The 18,873-nt window shown below is 45.5% G+C and overlaps 1 protein-coding gene across 1 annotated transcript in view; it reads right to left on the bottom strand.

The window, feature by feature from the left end:
• The window catches only part of LOC124606004, a 213,944-nt gene that overhangs the window by 178,810 nt on the left and 16,261 nt on the right, over nucleotides 1-18,873 (bottom strand). Inside the window, exon 3 of the mRNA XM_047137966.1 lies at nucleotides 11,138-11,218. Within this exon, the coding sequence (XP_046993922.1) occupies nucleotides 11,138-11,218 (81 nt within the window). The remainder of the gene's footprint in view (nucleotides 1-11,137; nucleotides 11,219-18,873) is intronic.

Raw genomic sequence — 18,873 nt, 5'->3', positions numbered from 1 at the left:
GGCAGGGATTATGTTGACCATTCGAACCCCTCTTCATGAAAGTGTACGAGTGAATCGACACGGTTTAACTGCTGTCAGGTATCGTGACGAGGACTTGGGGCCTCATTAGCGGTTGTTGCGAGATACTGTGGCCCCAGACTTCGTAGTGATGGACGATAATGCTCGTCTTCATAGAACACAGGTGGTTGATGATTTCTTGGAAACGGAAGATACTGCACGCATGGCATGGCTTGCTCGCTCTCCCTATTTGAATCCCATAGGGCATGTCTGGGATGCACTAGGGAGATGGCTTACATCACGTCAGCATCCAACAACCACTCTCCAAGAGCGAGCAGCTCTGTTGGAAGAATGGGCGCTATTGTCTCAACGTGAGACCGATGAAATCATTCATGCCATGCCCCGTCGTTATCAGGCCTATATTGGAATGTGTGTGTAAATCCGTTAAGTTGGGAAAAACGAAGAACATTTTTATTTACCTTCGAATTCAGAATAAATAAATTTGTTATCAAGGCTAATTTTAATAGTAACTATAAGAACATTTTTGTCTAACGTTACGCATGTTGCAGTTATTTAGGTTCTGTATCCTTTACATTCTTTCTACTTTACTATCACGTGTTTATACTGTTTTGTGGCAAAACAAACACAACCTTGCAAAACGCCTGTTTATTGCTTTAGTTTTCGACATCTGTTTATTTACGTCAGCTGTGGCATGTGATAAGCATACTCCTTTCCTGGCCATTAATGTTGGCTTCGCTTCATGTAACTGACTATGTACCCATGGATGAGCACTTCATAATTAAATACACTACTTGACAAAAAAGGTGAAGACATGGATGTCAATGTAAGTTCATGCACGTATGCATCATTGTCCGGTATTTAAAAGATCAGAGTTATTAGTCTCTGTGACAGGTAAAACGGCCACAAGAGTACATTAGTATGATTCGTGTTTAGTGCTATTCCCAGGCGTTCGTAGGTAGATAGGAGTTTGGGTTGGACTGTTTGGGGGAGGAGACCAAACAGCGAGGTCATCGGTCTCATCGTATTAGGGAAGGATGGGGAACCTTTCAAAGTAACCATCCTGGCATTTACCTGAAGAGATTTAAAGAAATCACGGAAAACCTAAATCAGGTTGGCCGGACGCGCGATAGAACAGTCGTCCTCCCGAATGTGAGTCCAGTGTGCTAACCACTGCGCCACCTGGCCCGGTTATTCCCAGGCCCTCGTAGGCTCTGCAAGGAGAGTGAAGAGCGTCAGATGTCATCACTGTGAAGGACACAGTGAGGCCGTGTGAGACAGTGTTATCAGCATCTGACAGAGTTCGGAATGGGCTTCATTGTGAGTCTCAATTTCGCTGGCCGGTCGTGTCGTGTAATATCCAGATTTGTGGGGCATTCGGATGTGACATTGGCCTGATGCTGGACAGCAGGCAGACTCGTCGTCAAGGTTCCGGTCGACCACATTTGACCACCACAAGGGAGGATCTCCATAAGGTGCACCATGTACATCGTAATCCCTTCACATCTGCGCTTGTCTCACGACAACAAGTAATATACTCCTTGCAACGTTCTGTGTCATTCTTCCTCATTGGTCGGAAAGTAATAGCAGCCACAGTGGCGAATTTCCATTCTACATGCTGCCGTCAACACCTCCACTAAACTGCTGCTTCTGGTATGGTGGTGTGATCAGGAAGCATGGACTGCTGATGAATGACGTTGCATTGTGTTCAGCGATGTCTCGTGGTACTACTTTACCCTGCATGACCACTGTTGGCTAGTATGTTGGCGACCTGCGGAGAAGTCCTAGTCTTCTGATACCTTGGAGGGGCACGGTGTTGTTTCTCCTTGCGTGGGGAGCCGTCGAGGATGACTTCATGTCACGGCTGGTGGTGACTGAGAGAACTATAACGGACATCCTGCATCCTTATGTGATACTTTGATACGACAGTATCGTTGTACCATTTTTGAAGAGGATAATGTTGCTCCACGTATGACACGTGTGTCTATGAACTCTTTGCGTCACGATGAGCTATTCCCGTGGGCTGGAAGATCCCCAGATGTGTTTCCGATGGAACATGTACGAGACTACTCGGATGCCAACTCCGTCCCATTGCCAGTATCTTGTATATCACCGACAAAGTCCAACACTACTGGGCTAGCTTGCCTAAGGAGAGGATATAATGGCTTCATGAGAGCTTTCCCAACCGAAGCAGAACAAGCATTCATGCATCAGTAATACTGATTAGCGGGCAGGTACTTCCGAGTTTTTTGTAAATTTGACTCGCTTTTGTAGTAACTGAAATAACATAATTGACTGGATTTTAGAAAAGGTGAGTAGTCGCAAACAAACAGGTACTAGATGTTTTTTGGTGCATTTAGTCCAAGTGACATTTTTCGGGTTCTGCCCACTATCAGATTTCCTGGTGTAAACAATATAACAAATTATTGGTTATACATCTTTTGAAACCCAAATATTAACTAGAATGCAGGGGCGGTGGCAACAGTGGGGAGAGGGCTATGGGGGCATAGCCCTCCCCCCCCCCCTCCCCCGCCAATGGAGTGTCATATTACACTGGACAAAAAGACTTCAGAAATCAGTGAATATATTACTCTAACAGATTCAATCATTTTTTAATAATTATGTAGCAATATAGGTTGCAATGTATTTCAAACACATTTTAACAAAAGAATAAGAGCGGAAAATATCTTACTATCCAAACCAATAAATATCGTTTAACTTAAAATGGACGTCTTATTATTTATTAATACACATTTCTTACACTTAACTCCATAGCAGTTACCAAAAACTACTTTAAGCAAAACCAAATTTTACCGATTTGTCAGTGGAGGATCCCAACTCTCCTTTTGTTAAGCGATATTCCATTTCCCAACCTCCTTCTCCCGCCCCCCCCCCTCCCCCCCCTTCGACCGACTTCTAGAACCGCCCCTGCTAGAAAATGCAAAACTGAAGTAAGTGTCAGAACCAATACATACTATTTCATAGCAAAAATAACTTTGACAGCTTGTTTCCTACTCATACATTCACGAATCAAAAGATGTGACATATAATTTAAACTTGGAAAATGGGAATGTTGGTCGTGAGAAGGAGTACGAAAAACTGCTACCTCGGTGCGCTCACATTTGCTAGGTAAACCACATTAGCCTTTTAAGATAAATAAATATCTACCACATATAAGAACGTATAAGAACACATATTATTGATCCAGTAAACTATTGCGCATTTTTCTGTTTAATATAAAGCTCTTTTCCTGCGTGGGGAATTCACGAATCTGTCACGGGTTGTGAAATAGTTTTAAGATCTGCCTTCTGAGGTTGACAAATTCTACAAAAACTTAAATAAATGTGTGTACTGGATACACCATTTGAGTCAATGAGAGGACGACGGTTCAATCCCGCGTCCCGCCATCCTGATTTAGGTTTTCCGTGATTTCCCTAAATCGCTCCAGGCAAATGCCGGGATGGTTCCTTTCAAAGGGCACGACCGACTTCCTTCCCCATCCTTGCCTAATCCGATGAGACCGATGACTTCGCTGTCTGGTCTCCTTCCCCAAACAACCAACCAACCATGAGTCAATGACCAATAAAGCGTTTTTGAAACTGTGCAACGGATGGCTTTCGAAAACAGTTATCTGATTTACCACCATGTTAATGCAATGAAAATGATAGATCCTGTAAACAGGCGCCTGTAGAATTTCTCTGAGAAATATCTGCAACCTAACTAGAGAGAAAGAATGATTATTTGTGGAAAAATTGTCACAAAAAAAAACAAGTGTCTTGTGAAACTCGATACAAATGCAGGAAATCTATCCCAAAACGAACATGTACGAAGTCACACAAATGAAATTGCAATGAAGATGAACATATCGTGGGTAGGAGGAATTGGTAATAATAAAAAAATTCGATATCTGAAGTTATAAAAATATGATGGACCATGAAATTAAAATGAAATCGAAGTACTCTGGACCTACGTTACCACATTTTGATGGTGGAAGACGATTGGTTCAAAAATTGTGGGATTGTTAATGGCGTAAACAAACCTTCTTTTGTCGCGGTTGTTCGTCATCAGGAAACTGTTGATTGCTGTTTGATTGGGGGTCCCTGTAGCACCTGGCACACAGCATGTCCTCGCTCATTTGTCGTTGTAAGGGTGGTGGTTGGTAACCCTCCGTTGCGCTTCTGGACAGCGCGCCGTAACGAAGCTGCAATAAGATGATGATCAGCTAATTTTCTTAACAACTTCCTTTCATATGACTAACATTTTTTATAACAAATGGAAAACTGGCACAAGATAATGAAGGTACGAATAGAAGTCTGTGGTGGGCTGAGGGGTACAGAGAGAAAAATGGAAGGGGCGGTGGGCGGGGGGGGGGGGGGGGGGGGGAGAAGGGGTGGGTTGGGAGGAAAAGTGATGGATATCTCGAGCTCTTAATGAAAATTTGGAAGATCTGTAAGTCGAGCTTTTATGATTATGTACTTATGGAAAACGAAAAAAGAACACACCTATTTAGGATCACCATATTAGTAAGTGTAATTGCCAGAGAATAGTAAAGTACTGACACAGTGCCCCGCTGCAAACTGTTAACGAAGGGTCGAGCATACGGGTTAGGTTCCCAAATATGTGAGTGGCTTGAAGACTTCTTAGATAATAGGAAACTGTACATTGTCATCGACGGCGAATGTTCTTCCGTCATAAGGATATCGTCAGGAGTGCCCCAGGGAATTGTGATAGGACCGTTGTTATTCCCTACATACATTAACGAACTGACGGACGGTGTGGGCAGCAACCTGCTGCTATTTACTGATGATTCTATGATGTACGGGGAAGTGCCGTCGTTAAGTGAGTGTGTGCTGATACAAGATGACTTCGAGCTTAGAGCTTGCTCTAAACTTGATGTGAATAGTGTTTCTAGTTGTACACGACAAGATTACAAACTACAGGAAATTAACAGTTATTGTAAAAAATATGGATTATTCCTGGAAAGAACTTTAATGTGAATTCTACGCAAGTATCACCTAAGAATTTACTCAATCGACAATTTCTTTAAGATCTCCATACTGAAGACTTAAATGTGAATGTGTTGTAGACTACATAACTATTTATAAAATGAGTTTTGTTTTCTGTTTTTTCTGATATATGAGGTGGTATGTGAAAGCGTTAAAAGTTAAATACAGTTTAGAAAAAAAATGTGGAGAAATATAAGTTAGCACAAAAGTGGTTCAAATGGCTCTGAGCACTATGGGACTTAACTTCTAAGGTCATCAGGCCCCTAGAACTTAAAACTACTTAAATCTAACTAACCTAAGGACATCACACACATCCATGCCCGAGGCAGGATTCAAACCTGCGACCGTAGCGGTCGCGCGGTTCCACACTGTAGCGACTAGAACCGCTCGGCCACTCCGGCCGGCTAAGTTAGCACAGATTAGTAGGAAAACCAATCATGTAATGTTCGGATACAGCGTTATTAATGTGCTGCTTGACACAGTCATGTCAATTAAATATCTAGGTGTAACGTTGCGAAGCGATATGGAATGAGAACGTAAGAACGGCAGTAGGAAAGGAGAACGATCGATTTCGCTTTACTGGGAAAATTTTAGGAAATTGTAGTTCATCTTAAAGGAGGTCGCCTACAGAACACTGGTATGACCCATTCTTGAGTACTGATTGGGTTTTTGGGATCCCCGCCAGGTGGTGTTAAAGGAAGGCAGCGAAGCAATTCACAGGCGTGCTACTGGATTTGTTATCCGTAGGTGTCGATTAATACCGAAGTGTTATGGACAGCCACTCAAGTGGGAATCCCTGGATGGAAGACGTCGTTCGTTTCGTGTAACACTATTGAGATAATTTAGAGAACCGACATTAGAAGCTGACTGCAGAAAGATTCTATTGCCATCAACGTCCATTTCGCGTAAGGGCCACGGAAATAAGATAGCACAAATTAGGGCTCGTACAGACGAACATAAGACACTCGTTTTTTCCTCGTTCTACTTGCGACTGGAACCGAAAAGTAAGTAAATAGTAGTTGTGCTAAGTACCCTCCATTATGCAACATACGGTGAGTATGCGCATAGATGTGGATGTAGATGTAGGTTGATTGAGAATGCTATCTAGTAGAAGGAACCGGAATCGCGTACAGTAAATAAAAATCCCGAGCTTATAACGCTTATGTTTGACTTATTGAAAGAGTGCTCTGTTCTTTACAGCGTAGTACTTAACTTTTTGTAAATAATGCGAGATGCCGGGATGGGAAAGAGGAGCATGCAATCATTACCTGAATTTAAGCGAGACTGTGTTGTGAGACTAGATGACTTTCGAAGAACAGTCTGAAAAAATGGAAGATACGGGATGCATACACTGTCGACGACAGGGTAATTAAAGCTGGAAAGCAAGGATGCATTGGGGAACATTAAGGAAGAAAATCGAAGCAACCATCCAGGCATTTTCGTTAAGCGATTTAGGAAAAGTCACAGGAAACCTAAATCTGAAGGACCGGACAGGAAGTTGAACCACTGTCATACCGAATGCCATTCTGTCATACGATAAGAACTGCTCAGAACTTGGGGCATTAAAGGTCAGAGGCTTATCTACGCTGGGGTCGATAGCTGTTATAAGGTATACATGTTCGTTGACCTGCTCCGAGATGATATCAATATAATTTTCTTCTGGATTTTCGTTTCAGACGAGTAGGCATTGATTACTGCACGGTTATGTCGCATTTCTGTTTTTGACCAGTAAATGTATGTTTGGCTGAAGAGCAGATGCTTTGAGGAGGCCGAAAAGGAGTGCCCCGATTGTTTGCGCGCTGACCTAGAAACATAGAAAACCTGGTTTCGTGTCCAGCAAACAGTTTTAACTTGTAATAGATGTTTACCAATGTGCATACTCAGCTAAAGAGGACGTCAATAAATTCACTGCAGGTATGGTTAGGTCGAACCTTTCGAGGTTTCCTTTCTGTCAGAAGTCGTGTTAATTCTGAATCGTGGGAGAACCTATTCGTAGTTTGGAACGTGTGGAGAGGAACAAAGTGGCGATTTGAAACACTGAGTCGGCTCATGAGCCGCATGCGAAAGGCGCAACTGGTAACGCACTGCTAGCGCAAGGTAGGGTCTTCGTTCGAATCCTCATCCACCAAACAAATTCAGAATGTCACCGATGTCCATCACAGCGTGTAAGGCACCTATGAGTAAACATGTATCAACCAGGAGCCTGAGATGAGAAAATAGTCATCACGTGAGGACAGTTCATAATAGGATGACGACGTGAAGAAAAATCTAAAATTTCGTTTAGAATTTAAATTTTTTATTTAATACAATAAATAACAACTTACGCAATGTCGCTATTAGAACCAGACTGCGTATCAATAATTTACTGCCTGTGATAGTAGCTGTCACAGCTTAATGGATAAATGGAGTGGAACATGACATGATAGACTAATTCCAAGCACTTAAATTTTCTTGTCTTTCTGTTTATGATATTTCAGTTCCCTTTATTTGGATAAATAACATATTTTATTTAATCGATTTGTAAAATCGCGGTTCTGTGAGAAATAGTGAAGTTCCTAAAAGCATTGTTTCGAAACATTTCCAACGCGGTCATCACCCAAGCATCAGTGTGGCTTCCTTCCAGTACAGGAGTGATTGTTCGCAAACTTAGTGTTACTGAGCACTTACGCGGGGATTCTTTTTTAACTTCGTGTTACTGAGCACTTACGGATTCTTTTTGTATTTTACTTAAATAAATGATATAGAGCACTGGAATAGTGTAACTTGCCACAGAGAGGCTAATTCGAGTTCCTGCACGATGAAGATAATAGAAATGCTAATTGAAGTAATACAACTCAGTCGTCCTCTTTCGCAGATTCTCTTTCGACTTCAATGCTGGGGAAACTGAATATCAGCAACTTCGTGCGAAGAGATAACTTTGTCCTTTAACAGACTCTGTGACTAACAGAAATTAAAAGAAATCCTTTAAGTAGAGGAGTAGTGATTACCGTTGCCAGACATCATCTAGTTTTATTTCATACTAGTTAATTTAATCTAGAAACTAATTCTACGCTCGTCTGCTGCTTTCCTTTATAACTATCACTGCTTTCGTTCTCATGGCACAAAAGTCTGGGAGTTTTTAAATGATATACTCTGGTCGTATTTTAAGCTTTGCCTGTTGTGCACTCCTCTTTATCGCAGATATAACCAGAAAGGACACAAAATTAGTCAACCCAAAAGACATCACACTAATAGCGTCAACACTACTTCTACTCTTCTTAATGAATTCAGTTCGGCGAGGAAGAGAATCCGGGTCTTCAAGTATGCCACTGAAGTTCAAGTATGCCACTGAAGCTACTGTTGTTGAAGAGATCCCGCAGAGCTATCAAATTGGGGCTGTGGTGGGGGATGGGGGAGGGGGGTACTGATTGCCACGATTCACCTACTGTTCCTAATAGTATTAGACATTTTCTTTGAGATTAATATTGGGTGATTTAGCGGGCCACTCGATGTGTGATAGGATGTTTGAGTGTCAGAAATTTATGCTTGCAGCCCTAAAAACACTGCTGTTGTCATTTTGGAAACAAAAGTGTCCTCAGCAAATAGAAGTCGTCATCCCCCGAATTAGTACAATTGGTGGTTCCTAAAAATCATGGTTTTTTGGATGTATCTTGATAATGGATACAGATTTGCGAAAACAGAAAAATGGCGTTTTACTTTTCGTACCAACAAATCATGGTTTTACGGAGTTTTCTCAGGAACTGCTCATGAACAAATGGTGCTTTTATAAGCCGCGAAATGTCGTCCCTAGGCTATACCTAATGCAAAAGAACCAATTGATTTCCTCAGTTTGCCTGGGTGGAGGAAGTGTGTAACGTCTAAATGTTGACCCTGTACTGTACGATAGCTTCAGTACTCTCGTTCTTCCGAGAAGTAAAGAGACGGTCGCTGGGCCAAGCAATATCCAAAACGCTTGACCCCTTATGTCTGTGATCAATAAAATCCGTGATATGACCCTCTGAAATAATTACATTTTCGTTCGTGGGTTTTGGAACATATTGGTACCATGCACAGTCGTCCTTAGGTAATATCACCTATGACTGCAAAAGTGCATCCAATATAAAGAGCACAATTGTACAGGCAAAGGCAGTTTATTACCACAAAAAGGTACTACCCATGTAAGGGACCTAAATGTCGACCACCAAAGAGAGATTTATTAGGATCTTTGTCTGGAGCGTGGCCTTGAACTGCTCAAACACGTAGGCTGCTAGTTCATGCGACAAGAGATGCCTGAAAGCTTTCGAAATGAGGAGCTGGGGGAGGATGAAAAGGATCTTGTGGCCACCAGGGCACCAAACCTCACAAATGAAGAAATTCTAAGAAGAATAGGTGAAAAATAGATCTTCGCTACCAAGAGTGCGAAAAAGAATTAATGATTCATGGCACGAGAAGAAGAGGAAGATCCAAACAGCGATAATCTTGATAAATGAGAGATGATAGGACCAGGCTCTTATGAGGAAGTGAAACACTAACAGGGACAGAGAGGTATGAATAAAAAGAACAGCTGCCAACCGGTCAATTATAAGGAGTCACCCTCATATCGCCAAAGGCCTTGTCAAAGAGGGTAGAGGAGCGAACAGAAATTGGGGGTATCCTCTTGTCCTCGGATAGGAAACTGCCTCTAAAAGGCGGAAGAATGAGAAATGATGAACGTCATGAGGATGTAGAAGCCAATGAAAACCTCTGTAATAAAGGCATATATGGCCTTTATTTGAAAAAGTGTCACGCTGATCTTTCCACTGGAAAAAGATTGCGCATTAGTTCCCTATTAGGATCTCCGGCTGTCAAGAGGGAGGTGACTGTAGGACAAGACTGAATAACCAGGGGCTGAGGATTAAGAAGAAAACCATTCCTTTAATTGCCAACGAAATACACACATCAAAAAAAGTTTTGCATCACCTCGGTTCCGAGAGTTCTGGAACCTGTACAGAAAACTGGAATAGAGGTCAACATAAACATCATTTCCGCCCTTTTTATTGCTCATGAAAACCCCACATTGCATGTTGTACCATCATACAGCGTGACCTTCAGAGGTAGTGGTCCAGACGTCCTCTTGCATTGATGCATGCCTATATTCGTCGTGATATACTATCCACAAGTTCATCAAGGCACTGTTGGTATCCAGATTGTCCCGCTCCTCAGCGGCGATTCGGCGTAGATCCCTCAGAGTGGTTGGTGTGTCACGTCGTCCATAAACAGCACTTTTCAATCTATCTACATCTACATGGTTACTCTGCAGTTCACACTTAAGTGCCTGGCAGAGGGTTCATCGAATCATTTTCATACTACTTCTCTACTATTCCTCTCTCAAATGGCGCGTGGGACAAAGGAACACCTAAGTCTTACCGTTCGAGCTCTTATTTCTCTTATTTTATTATGATGATCATTTCTCCCTTCGTAGGTGGGTGTCAACAAAATATTTTCGCATTCGGAAGAGAAAGTTCAAAATGGTTCAAATGGCTCTGAGCACTATGCGACTTAACTTCTGAGGTCATCAGTCGCCTAGAACTTAGAACTAATTAAACCTAACTAACCTAAGGACATCACACACATCCATGCCCGAGGCAGGATTCGAACCTGCGACCGTAGCGGTCACGCGGTTCCAGACTGAAGCGCCTAGAACCGCACGGCCACACCAGCCGGCCAAGAGAAAGTTGGTGATTGAAATTTCGTAAATAGATCTCGCCGCAAAGAAAACCGCCTTTGTTTCAGTGACTGCGATCCCAACTCGCGTATCATATCATGGACACTCTCACCCCTATTGCGCGATTACACCAAACGAGCTGCCCTTCTTTGCACTTTATCGATGTCCTCTGTCAATCCTACCTGGTAAGGATCCCATACCGCGCAGTAATATTCCAACAGATTGCAGAAATCGTAAAAAATAAATTACCCGCTGATAAAAGAAATATTGGCCTTCCAAGAAAAAAATGGAGCGACAACCCGCCTGTATACACTGCGTTTGTTTTCCATTCTGCTTCAGGGATAGTAAAAATTTCGAGTTTCAGTTCTCTGTATAATGTGATAACCAAGATGACAAAGAATAAATCCACGTGATAGACTCGTTAGAGACTCACCTCGTCCTCCAGAACGTCGCCATCACTGTGGAAGCGGTGCTGCCTCACAGCGGTCCCCCTGTCGGAACGACGCGCTGCCGCCTGCAAAATTGCAGTAACATCTGCTTACAAAGTGGCGGTTATCTCGCTAGACACGACTACATTACATTCTTCCATGGCTAAGAGAATTATTTATCAACAATAGAATATAAAAAATCTGAGAAGGGTTACAGTCGAAGGGCACGTGATGTATCTGGAAAGGGTTCAGATCGCCCTCAGACCACAGACATCACATTTCAGAGTGGAATTCTACACGATACAGTCACATAAATGTGGCCACCGCCTATGTTCGACGTCAGCGTGCAATAACCACTCACAGACGGCAGGTGGCTGGACTAGCTGTGGAAGGTATATAAAGTGTGTTGGATGGATGTGGAAAAAGGTGAAGTAGTTGTTGTAATGTGGAAACGGAATGATTTACCTGACGTCCAAAAGGGCATATTAATTGATTTCGACCAAGGGCGAAAGCATTTCCAAAAGAGCTAAGTTTGTAAACTGTTCGCATGCCATCGTAGTTGAACTACAGGGTGTCCCAAAAAGAATGACCTGATTTTAAATAGAATTATTTATTAGGAAGAAGGGCTTAACGCCAACAAATTGCATACTAAATTACTCAGAAAAGACAGAAGTTTATAAAACTCCATCATAAATGTTCAATATGTCCTCCATTGGCTGCACAGACGACATCTAGCCGACAGCCGAATTCATCCCAAACTGAGCGTAAGGTGTCTACTGTCACTGAAGCTACAGCAGCTGATATTCTGGTTTTTAGTTCATCAGTGTCATGAGGTAATGGATGATCGTAAACACATTGTTTAACATATACCCACAGGAAGAAATCACAGACGCGCGGGATTAGCCGAGCAGTCTAGGGCGCTGCAGTCATGGACTGTGCGGCTGATCCCGGCGGAGTCCTCCCTCGGGCATGGGTGTGTGTGTTTGTCCTTAGGATAATTTAGGTTAACTAGTGTGTAAGCTTAGGGACTGATGACCTTAGCAGTTAAGTCCCATAAGATTTCACACACATTTGAACATTTTGAAGAAATAACGGTTTTAAGTCAGGGGACCTAGGAGGCCAAGAGTGTCAAGCCTGGTCTCGCAGTCCACTCGCTTCACTTTGTCAGTTCCTCAAAGAGCTTGTACCAGTTGTAATCGGTACAGTTTGAGGGCTAAACGACGCCGTAACACACGCCGCACTGTCATGCGCAGTAATGCAAGTTCTCGGCTAGCGCGACGAGTAGACTTGCGGGGGCTCTGCCCAAATGCCTGTCGTATTTGTTCCACTGTTTGCTCAGGAACGCGTGGCCGGCCAAGACTTTTGACTTTACAGAGACACTCCGTTTCTTCAAACTGTTTATACTACCGTCGAATGTTCTTTGGTGATGAAGGTTTAGCATGAAATCGAATATGAAACGTCCGCTGAACTGCGATCACTGATTGGGTACGACTAAATTCAATAACGCAATACGCCTTCTGTTGCGCGGACGCCATATTGCGAGAGACTGGCTGCACGCTCCAGGTCAGCGCTCGTAGCGACATCTAGCGGATTTTTTCTGAAACTCTAGTCCATGCCTATTACATCTAATGCTGTTTCAATTACCTAGTGACATTTGTCTCAATATTATTACAAGTTAAAATCGGGTCATTCTTTTTATGACACCCTGTATATCATGAATGGCAAAATGGCGCTATCCAAAACTGGCGATGGGGGAACTGTGGCGCACCACGGGCCAGAGATGACAGGGGTGAACGAAGGCTGCAGTGATGTGTAAGGCCGGCCGTGGTGGCCGAGCGGTTCTAGGCGCTCAGTCCAGAACCGCGCGACTGCTACAGTCGCAGGTTCGAATCCTGCCTCGGGCGTGGATGTGTGTGATGCCCTTAGGTTAGTTAGGTTTAAGTAGTTTTGTTTTAGGGGACTGTTGACCACAGATGTTAAGTCCCATAGTGCTCAGAGCCATCTGAACCATTTTTTTGATGTGTAAGGGCGAACAGACGTGCCACTGTGGGGCAACTGTATGCCTCGATGAACCAAGAGGCTACCAACAGTGTCTCCTCAAGAACCGTTCATCGAACACCACACACCAGACACATGGTTCAAGTACCCATGCTAACTGCTGTTCATCGGCTACGAAGGCTGGAATTTGCATTCCAGTACCACAACTGGACATCCACAGGCGGTCTGTTCAAATAAATCACGTTTTATGCTCCATCGGACAGATGGCTGTTGGAGTGAGCGACGTGATACGTCTGAAAGCAAACATCCTGCAACAATCGTCGGTTCGTTACGGTCTGGGGAATGTTTTCGTGGGATTGCCTGGACGATCTCGTCATTCTGGAAAGCACACTGAATCAACAGAAGTACCCATCTGCCCTTGGGTACCATGTCCACCCCAACATTCAGTTCGTTTTTGCTCGGCACGATGGCATCTACGAGCAGGACAATGCAACGTATCACACAGCTTGCAGTGTTCGTGCGTGGCTCGAAGAGCACCAGGATGAGTTTAGCGTACTTACATGGCCACCAGACTCTCCACATTTAAACGTAATCGAGAATCTGTGAGACCGCCTCGATCGGAATTTTCGCGCTGTGGATCGTCAACCGAGATGCCTATCGCAGCTGGCAGCGGCACATCCCTGTCAGTACCTTCCAGAACTTCAATGACTCTCTTTCTGCACGACGCGCTGCGGTCCACGCTGCAAAATATTGTTATTCACGCTTTTGACAGATGGTCACATTGGCTAGACAGTGTATCTCAGTTCTGCGATACAGCTTCTTGTCAAAACGATACAAATGAAAGAGGGGCACAAATGGCTATAAAATGTATATTTTGAGACAGGAAACTTAAATGCTGGAAACTACTTTTTTTATCTCAGAGCACTGATTTTGCGAAAATTTATACCACTCTGTCGCCTGTGTCATTTTGACACGATCGTTTAGGAAAAGGCAGTGCATATAATCCGAGTAGGTGCTTGTAAGAATTTAAGCTACGATCTACAAGAAAGATAAAAATGTAAAGCTACCATCAACATCGCATTGCTTTACTAGGCCTGGTTCTATAGGCGATTGTACGATGTTGCATCCTTCAAATTTCTCAGCTGATTTACCCAGCCAGTTATAGGGGGCCTACAGTTTTACAAGGACTCAGAACCATGACCGTGTTTGACATGTTTCACATTAACGTATCATATTCAGATGTGTAGGAAGCGATAAATGTGAGAAAACTTCGTATTACAGGCTAGGACTCCAGCTTTGGATCATATGCCACAGTAAACAAAGAAATTCGTTTCTCGATCCAAAAAATGGTTCAAATGGCTCTGAGCACTATGAGACTTAACATCTGAGGTCATCAGTCCCCTAGAACTTAGAACTACTTAAAGCTAACTAACCTAAGGACATCACACACATCCAGGCCCGAGGCAGGATTCGAACCTGCGACCGTAGCAGTCGCGCGGTTACGGACTGAAGCGCCTAGAACCGCTAGGCCACCGCGGCTGGCCTCTCGATACAATTTGCCATATTTACAATTAGTTGCTCTGGCGTTAACTGAAAATGTTTCCTACCTTCTTGCTCCAGCTGGAGACGAACCTGAAAACGCTCGAACACTATTTCACGGAAATAAATATTTCAAAACTGAATGGTTGCAGTTATCTGTATTTATATTCAATTAATACGCAGTCACGTGTTCTGCAATATCCATACTGGATCAGCTTAACATGGATTTGTAGTCTGGCAAGTATCTGCTTAGCCGCTGAGACAAGCATCAACTAATGCACATTTCAAAATAATAAGGAAAAACTACAAATGCCGAAGTTTCTCAAAAGTAAACAGAGATGAAAGGTTACAGGAAAGGAGCTTACGAAGAGACGAGAAATTACAGTTATGGTGCGGAAACAGAAGGTATCAGTGCAGAGTGAAGATGGCCTGCCGTGTACACCATCAAGTGTCATAAGAAATTTGAATTCGCAGGAGAGCTTCTGTGAAGTCTGGAAGGTAAGAGACGAGGTACTGGCGGAAGTAAAGCTGTGAGGAAGGGACGTGAGTCGTGCTTGGGTAGCTCAGGTGGTAGAGTACTTGCCCGCGAAAGGCAAAGGCCCGCGTTCGAGTCTTGGTCCGGCACACAGTTTTAATCTGCCAGAAAGTTTCAGAAATTTGAATATTTCGTTTCTGTAATTATAGCAGATAAGAAAGGGTTCATCTGAAGCATCTCCTTCTCTCATTTTTGTGTACAAAGCAAGTGTTACACAACAAATACTGCGAGAGGCTGCCGTCACACAGGCACAACCCTTCTTCTGGAAACTCTCTGTGCTGTGCTGCAGCCTCCAGATGGCGCTCACAAACCCGGACCTCTTCCTGCGTCTGCGCTACTTCCTCCAGCGCATCGGACACGTCCGCCGATAGCGTAGACATCTGCTGTAGGGACTGCTGTAGCGGACTGCTTTGTACGTGAGACATGGGAATCCTTCCACCAACAGGCATGAAAACATGATACACGAACATTCAGTTCCTGAGCAGCATTTAAAGAGTTCATTTCAGAGCCTACAGTCCACTATGTGCAGTTCCTCGAGGACATCCTTCCGACTTAGCAGCCGGTATTCACAGAGTAATTCGACTATTAAGAGTGACTGCAACATTACTATCGGTAATAGAGAAAACCTCATTTGAGCCGCCGCAGTGCGTAGTGTGAAGCAGTCGTCCTCCGTTTCTGGCGGTGGTGCCGCTGTGGCAATCGCGGCTTTGGTGTCTCCCTCTGGTGGGAAAGGGGAAAGGTTTTTTTTTTTTTTTACTTTATTGTTATTTTGACACCTGAACAATCAGGTAGGCTGGCAGCAGCACAATACGCCGCTCTTCAGCCGAAGAGAGTACATGGAGATAAACAGAGAAGAGACATCACTTAGAAAAACGGCGGGAAAAAACAGTAGACACATGAACATAAAAACACAAGAAGCCGTTCACACTCGATGACAATCCACACTACGAACTGTTGACACGACGCACAAACACTGAAGAATACGATGGCACTGGTGAACAATGGAATGTGATGGTGAACACTGAACACTAAACATGATGGCACACACGATACACTGATGGCGGTGATCTCCGGCGCGCGAATGTCCACTGAGCGTGTGCGAGTCCGGGAACCTGCCAAGAGGGGAACAGGGGTGAGGTGGGGGAGAGGGGAGAAAAAAAAAGGATGCCAATGGCTTAGGAGACGGGGGCAGGAGGAGAGGGACAGGGGAGGGGAGGCCCGGGGAGGAGAGGGGAGAAAAGGAGGAGGGAGGGAAAAGGGAGAGAAGGGAGGGAGGGTGCCCAGAGGAGTAAGTACAGGAGGAGGGTGGGAGGATCAAAGTTGGTAGGAGGGGTAGATGGAGGGGAGGAGGGCATCATCAGGGAGAGGGAGCTGGCGGAAGCCACCTTGGGAGAGGGTAAGGAGGGTGGAGAGATGGAGACCGGGTGGGACGTGCGAATACAGGCGCGGCAGCAGGCGGGGGTGGGAGAGGATCGGGGAGACGAGCGGGTGAGGAGGATCGAGTTTGCGGGAGGTGTACAGGATCCATATCCTTTCAAGGAAAAGGAGGAGGTGAGGGAAGGGGATGAGATCATACAGGATCCGCGTGGGGGAGGGGAGACGGATGCGATAGGCGAGGCGGAGAGCATGACGTTCAATGATTTGGATGGATTTATAAAAGGTAGGGGGGGGCGGAGATCCAAGCCGGATGGGCATAACAAAGGATAGGGCGGATGAGGGATTTATAGGTGTGGAGGATGGTGGAGGGGTCCAGACCCCACGTACGGCCGGAGAGGAGCTTGAGGAGACTGAGTCGGGAGTGTGCCTTGGCTTGGATTGTCCGGAGGTGGGGAGTCCAGGAGAGGCGACGGTCGAGGGTGACGCCAAGGTACTTAAGGGTGGGAGTGAGGGCGATAGGACGGCCATAGATGGTGAGATAGAAATCAAGGAGGCGGAAGGAAGGGGTGGTTTTGCCTACAATGATTGCCTGGGTTTTGGAGGGATTGACCTTGAGCAACCACTGGTTGCACCAAGCGGTGAACCGGTCAAGATGGGATTGGAGAAGGTGTTGGGAGCGCTGCAGGGTGGGGGCAAGTGCAAGGAACGTAGTGTCATCGGCAAACTGGAGGAGGTGGACGGGGGGTGACGGCGGTGGCATGTCAGCCGTGTACAAAAGGTACAGAAGGGGGGAGAGGACGGAGCCTTGGGGCACACCGGCAGAGGGGAAAAAGGTGTAGGAATCGGTGTTATGGATGGTAACATAGGAAGGACGGCGGGAGAGAAAGGAGCCGATCAGACGGACGTAGTTAATGGGAAGGGCGAAAGTTTGGAGCTTGAAGAGGAGACCGGAATGCCATACACGGTCATAGGCACGTTCGAGGTCCAGGGAGAGGAATATTGCGGAGCGACGGGAATTAAGCTGTTCAGAAAGGAGATGAGTGAGGTGAAGGAGAAGATCGTCGGAAGAGAAGGAAGGCCGAAAGCCACACTGGGTAACGGGAAGGAGGCAGTGCTGGCGAAGATGCTGGTGGATGCGTCGGGTGAGGATAGATTCCAGGACCTTGCTGAAGACCGAGGTAAGGCTGATGGGACGGTAGGAGGAGACGGCAGACGGCGGTTTGCCACGTTTAAGGAACATGAGGATACGGGAGGTTTTCCACAGGTCGGGGTAGTAACCGGTGGACAGGACTACATGTAGAGCCTGGCCAGGGTGGAGAGGAAAGAGACAGGAGCTTCACGAAGGTGACGGTAGGTGACACGATCGTGACCAGGAGCGGTGTTGGGTTTTATGCGGAGTGTATCAATGAGATCCTGTGTAGTGATAGGGGCATTGAGTTCCGTGTGTGTAATGTTGTCCAAGTACTGGAAACCAGGAGCGAGGGGAGGGACAGAGGTGTCAGTTTGATCGCGGATATCCAGGAAGAGGGAGTAATCGAACTGGGGATCATCAAGGATGGAAAATACATCGGAGAGGTAGGAGGCAAAGTGGTTGGCCTTACTAAGGGTGTCAGGGAAAGGGTGATCATCATGGAGAAGAGGATAGTAGGGGGAGGGTTTAGTTCCGGTAAGACGACGGAAGGCTGACCAGAACTTGGACGAGTTGATTGGGAGGGTAGCATTTAAACGGGTGCATGTCTGTCGCCAGTTCCGGCGTTTCTTAGCCACGAGCAAATTACGAATGTGTCGTTGGAGTTGCCAGTGGCGTCGTAGTGTGTCCGGGTCACGCGTGTGGAGGAAGGCACGGTAGAGACGGCGGGATTCACGGAGGAGGAGGACGGCCTGTGGGGGTAAGGTAGGACGGTGGGGGTGGATGGCGACAGTAGGGACGTGGGCCTCCACGGCCTCAGACAAGGTCTGCTGGAGAAAGGAGGCAGCATGGGTGACATCATCGGGGTGGTGGTAGGTGAAAGGGTGGCTATCGACCTGGGTGGAGAGGGTATCCCAGTAGGCATTCCAGTTGGCACGGGAATAGTCATGGACGTACTTAGGGGGAGGGTCATTACGAGGGTCGGGTCGGGAGCGACGTCCATCTGAAATGATGATGAGGACAGGGAGATGGTCACTACCAATAGGCTCCAGGACATCCACCGTTATGCAACCAAGGAGGTTGGGGAGGGAGAGAATAACATCGGGAGTGGAATTGGATTCGGGACGGGTGTGCTGGGGGATGGGGACGAGGTCGCCTTGAAG

This window comes from Schistocerca americana, chromosome 3, assembly GCF_021461395.2.
Source record: "Schistocerca americana isolate TAMUIC-IGC-003095 chromosome 3, iqSchAmer2.1, whole genome shotgun sequence".
NCBI lineage: Eukaryota > Metazoa > Arthropoda > Insecta > Orthoptera > Acrididae > Schistocerca > Schistocerca americana.
Note: the sequence above shows the minus strand (reverse complement) of the source record. Positions and strands in the feature narration are given on the sequence as shown.